Source organism: Cajanus cajan, chromosome 1 (genome assembly GCF_000230855.2).
Source record: "Cajanus cajan strain Asha chromosome 1, NIPB_CcT2T_4, whole genome shotgun sequence".
Classification (NCBI taxonomy): Eukaryota; Viridiplantae; Streptophyta; class Magnoliopsida; order Fabales; family Fabaceae; genus Cajanus; species Cajanus cajan.
In genome coordinates this window covers 30156531-30161095 of record NC_138517.1, presented here as the reverse complement: position 1 = coordinate 30161095, position 4565 = coordinate 30156531, and the positions used below count along the sequence as shown (strand labels likewise).

At 31.4% G+C, this 4565-nt stretch overlaps 1 protein-coding gene across 1 annotated transcript; it reads left to right on the top strand.

Annotated features, from left to right (window-relative positions):
* The first annotated feature begins 709 nt into the window (after positions 1-709).
* Positions 710-2328, top strand: LOC145953930 (uncharacterized). Its single transcript, XM_083067689.1, has 3 exons — positions 710-1780; positions 1877-1951; positions 2045-2328. The coding sequence occupies exons 1-3, from the start codon at positions 1708-1710 to the stop codon at positions 2266-2268; spliced, it is 372 nt and encodes a 123-aa protein (XP_082923815.1). The 5' UTR covers positions 710-1707; the 3' UTR covers positions 2269-2328.
* The last annotated feature ends 2237 nt before the right edge of the window (positions 2329-4565 follow it).

Genomic DNA, 4565 nt, shown 5'->3' with positions numbered 1-4565 from the left:
GAGGCAAGAGTTGCAGGTCCTGTACATTATCGTTGGATGTATCCTATTGAAAGGTATTATTATTTTTTAATTAGTTAATAACATGCTAGAGTTATAAAGAAAAATAAAATTATCTTATTTTGTATCTTTTTTAGGTTCCTTTTCACTTTAAAGTCATTTGTTCGTAATCGGGCACATCCAGAAGGATCTATTGCAGAGGGATATTTAGCTCATGAATGCTTGATATTTTGTTCAAGATATTTATCCAAAGTGGAAACTCATTTTAATCGATCTATTCGAAATGATGATTCTTATTTTGTGGGAAATACAAGTGTTTTAAATCCTAGAGGTAGACCATTGGGAAGAAAAAGACAAGTTGGGTTCAACATGAAGAAAGAAAAAAGGCTTCTAGAATTTCTCTTGATAAAAAAACATTGCTACAAGCACATAGATATCTTCTTATTAATAGCAATAATATTGACCTTTTTCAGAGGTAATACAATTTCTTTCATGTTTATATTTAGTTATTGAATGTTGATATAATACCTTTCTACTAATTATGATGCATTCTCTTTCTAATTCTTTTTACATAGAGAACACACTAGTCTTATCAAGAGACAAAATCGTCGACTATCTCCATATGAATTTGACAAAATTCATAGTCAAACATTTCCTGATTGGTTCCGTGAACGAGTAAGTGTAATAGGTTACGTATTTGGAAATAGAGTTAAATTTTTCATTAGTTTTAAATTTGTGACCATTTGAAACAAAGTTGTGGTAGGTTGCACGATTGGAAGAGCAAGGTAGCACTCTAGTGATAGATGATATCAAGTGGTTAGCACGTGGCCCACTAGAAATAGTGAGAAGATATAGTGGGTATATTGTTAATGGAGTTAGATTTCATACAAAGAAGCGCGAAAGATGCTTAAAGACTCAAAATAGTGGCATTGTTGTTACTGTTAAGACAAAAAAGTTATGTTATTTCAAGAGATAAACACCCTATAGAAGGGGAAATTAACTATTATGGTGTGCTAACCGATACAATTCAATTGGATTATTCAGGAAGATATAAGGCTGTACTTTTCAAGTATGATTGGGTTGATATAAATAGGTGCTGCAAAATTGATAACATGACATTAGTAAATTTCAATTATTTGCAACATATAGGGAATGATGTTTGTGATGATCCATTTGTTTTTTGATCTCAAGTTAAGAAAGTATTCTGTGTGGAGAAAAAAAGACAAGATGGTTGGCTTGTTGTTGTGCATGCTAAAATCAGAGATGTATACGATTTGGGTGGTGAAGAGTTCAATGTAACAGATTAAGGGAATGAACAAGTCATACAAGAGATAAATGATAATGATTTCATTAGACCAGAAGCTAATGATGATGATGATGATATCATTGAATTTACAAGAGCCATGGAGAATGTTTTCCAAAATATAGAGGATGACAATAATGTAGAAGATGAAAGTGAAGAAAACTCCTTTTAAATTTTTTTACACTTCTATTTGAACATTTGGTTATATTTTTAGTATACTTGTATTGAACATCTGATTACATTTTTAGCACTTTTTCCTAAAGTTTTCTATTCTTTTAGTTGTTTTAAATTCCAAACTTACTTGTATTGAACAGTTTATAGAGTATATTTACTTTTATTTTAACTAATTAACAGTGTTGTCATCTCTCACTTTCTAGTCATAAGCATTTTGATTTGTAACAAGTACTATGGGGAAGCGTAGAAAGTTGAATACTACTCAAAATAATCACCCTATTGTTGAAGAAAATACACAATTTGGAGGTATAAAAATTTTATCAACTTAAATTATTTTATTTTATATGAATTGTTTATAATAGAGTCTAACAGTGTTAAGTTTTAATCATTGATTGTATTTAGAACAACAAATACAAGAAGAAAATGACATTGAGACTCATACATCTTTTGATAGTGCAAGTGAAAGTTCAAGTAAAGGTAAGTATATACATTTTTCTTTTTAACAATGCAAGTATATACATTTTTCTTGACATATATTGGTTAATATGCCATATATTTGTGCTGATTTAGGTGAAAAGAAGACTAGAGATTATACACATATGTTAGATGTGTGGGACATGCTAGATGGAGAATTCATACTTGTTGAAGTAGATTCTTTGGGTAATCCCATGGGTTGGGAAGGGAAAACTTTATTAAATGCAATAGGGAGCTTGGTAAGGAGACATCAATGTGCTCTTATCAATTATCTTAGCTGGGAGGACATGCCTGAGGACTATATTGTTAATATGCTTTAACTGATTCAGGTCTAGTATAAAATTTATAACTTCCATTTCCTTTTATTTTTTGTAAAAGTTATGTATGTAATAAGTATTACATTGTTTTTTGTTAATGATACGTAGAGTAAATTTCAATTTGTTCTTGAATTGACTGAACAAGCAAAGGAAGTACTAAAGGATAACATGAGTATGAAGTGGAGGCAATTTAATTAAGTATGATTTGAAATCAAAATGATATGATGAGAGTCAAACTAAGGAGGACAGCTATATCTTATTAAGTTATAGTTAATATAATACTTATATGTCATATGCTGATTTTTATTATTGACCTTTTATATTTACTGGTTATAGAAAATAAGTGACATCAACAAAAAGAGTCGCTCAAAGTATGAAGACTTACACCGCATGGGAACTAAGAATCTTTCGAGACTAGTTCATGAGATGGTTTGTCTCTTTTGATAATATTTCTTTTCATCTTTTAAAAATTAGAAGCTAGAAATATAATGGTTGATATTTTTGTGACTAATGTTAGAGAATAAAGGCTAAAGGAGAGCAACCTTCTCGAGCACAAATTTTATATAAACACTCGAACCCGACAAAATAGAAGCATTGTTACAGAAAAAGCTGCTACTATAATTGTAAGAATTTTATTTGGTATAAAGCTTTTGTGTTTACTATTGAGACTATTCAGTTTTTAGTTCAGTGACATGTTTATTTGACCACCATTTTTATGAAAATTTATTATAGTTGATCACTAGCTTTGTTTAAAAGTCTCGTACTTGAATTATATAAATTTTGGCAGGTACTATAAAATATGAAATTTGGTTGTATCAAATTTTAAAGATTGGATTTTAAAAAATCAACTTCTAAGGAGATTATAGATGTAACCACATCAGGTATTTATTTATACTGAGATCAACATATCTTGACCACATCACAAACAACACTTGCACAAGATAGTTATATCATATTAACAACACTACCCATATTCCCAAATCAATAGCCAAAATCTGTGGAAGACTTGTAAATATACTTGTTTTGTTTGACATTATAGTTATAAATCATTTCAACCAAATTTAAATCTCACATTTGAAATAGAAATATGATATGGTTAGAAACTAAGAACACAAATAAATAATAATAGACTATATTTTCAATCCACCCTTTTTAATTTTACTCATTGCTTGTACATCCATATCAAATACACCATAACAATCACAAGAGATATACAAGGAGAAACCTCCTTTGAGAACAACACAGTCAAACTGATGAATTTCCCAAAATTGTTCCCATTTACTTCCGAAGTCTTATTTATAGGTTTGTCTTTAAATGCCTAAAACTACTTTTAAACTGACTTCTAACCACCACTTAGTTACAATGATTGTTCTATTTTGATTTGTTTGAAATCTTAAGTAAACACATAAGGATTTTTTAATTCTCTACTGGCTGCTCACTTGATATCCTAACAGATAGTCAAATTAGCATTTCAGCAAGAAACAACAAAAACCTACAAGTTAACTGGTTTGAAGTTGTCCTAAAATTCAAGACTAATATTTTTTGGGGGTAAAAAGATTATGTAGGAAATCAAAGAAGCATGAAATAAAGAAAACAGTGTTTCAAAATATTTATTGTCATATAAAATTCCTTCCAGAATTTAGTTCAATGACTTCAATCCAGAAAATCATTCTAACATTTATTGTCATATAAAATTCCTTCCAGAATTTAGTTCAATGACTTCAGTCTAGAAAATCATTCTATTAAAAGAGAGTGGAAGACAAGATCCATAATATGTTTGTCTTTTGAAAACACCCTGTTCTTACCTGAGATAGGTTAAAGGGACGATCTACTGGGCAATATTGGTGAACCTCCTTTGCTTGGTACGTCGGCTGCTCCGAGATGGGGTGGGTACCTGCAAAAGAGACTCCGATGCTAAAGTTAGTCCTTGTGGATGCGTAAGTCTCGTGTATATAGTGCATGTACCTTGATGTTGATTAAGGTTTCTCTCTATTTTGGCGAGAGTAGGTTTGAAGTCGGCCCAACATTGGCCATAGGCTTTGTCGGTTATGGGCCTGTGTGCGTGGAGTAATTAAGGTCGACGTGGAACTTCGTATTAGTATACGGGCAGTACATTAGCCCCCCAAGTTCATAGCTCTTTGGGCGATGAGTTCATGCCGAGTTGGATACGGCTAGTCGAGTGGTCATGACCTTTCATTTCTGCATTTCGGGTTTGAACGCCACGTGTTATCAAAGAGTCGCCTCATTTTGCAAAAACATTGGCAGCTACAGTAAAGAGTGACGACTCATAATGATGGGAC

What these genes read in the sequence shown, in the direction of transcription:
- LOC145953930 (XM_083067689.1), top strand. Translation starts at nt 1,708, where the DNA reads ATGGGGAAGCGTAGAAAGTTGAATACTACTCAAAATAATCACCCTATT. An exon ending in AGAAAATACACAATTTGGAG is followed by an intron (nt 1,781 to 1,876) that starts GTATAAAAATTT and finishes GATTGTATTTAG; the next exon opens with AACAACAAATACAAGAAGAA. An exon ending in AAGTGAAAGTTCAAGTAAAG is followed by an intron (nt 1,952 to 2,044) that starts GTAAGTATATAC and finishes GTGCTGATTTAG; the next exon opens with GTGAAAAGAAGACTAGAGAT.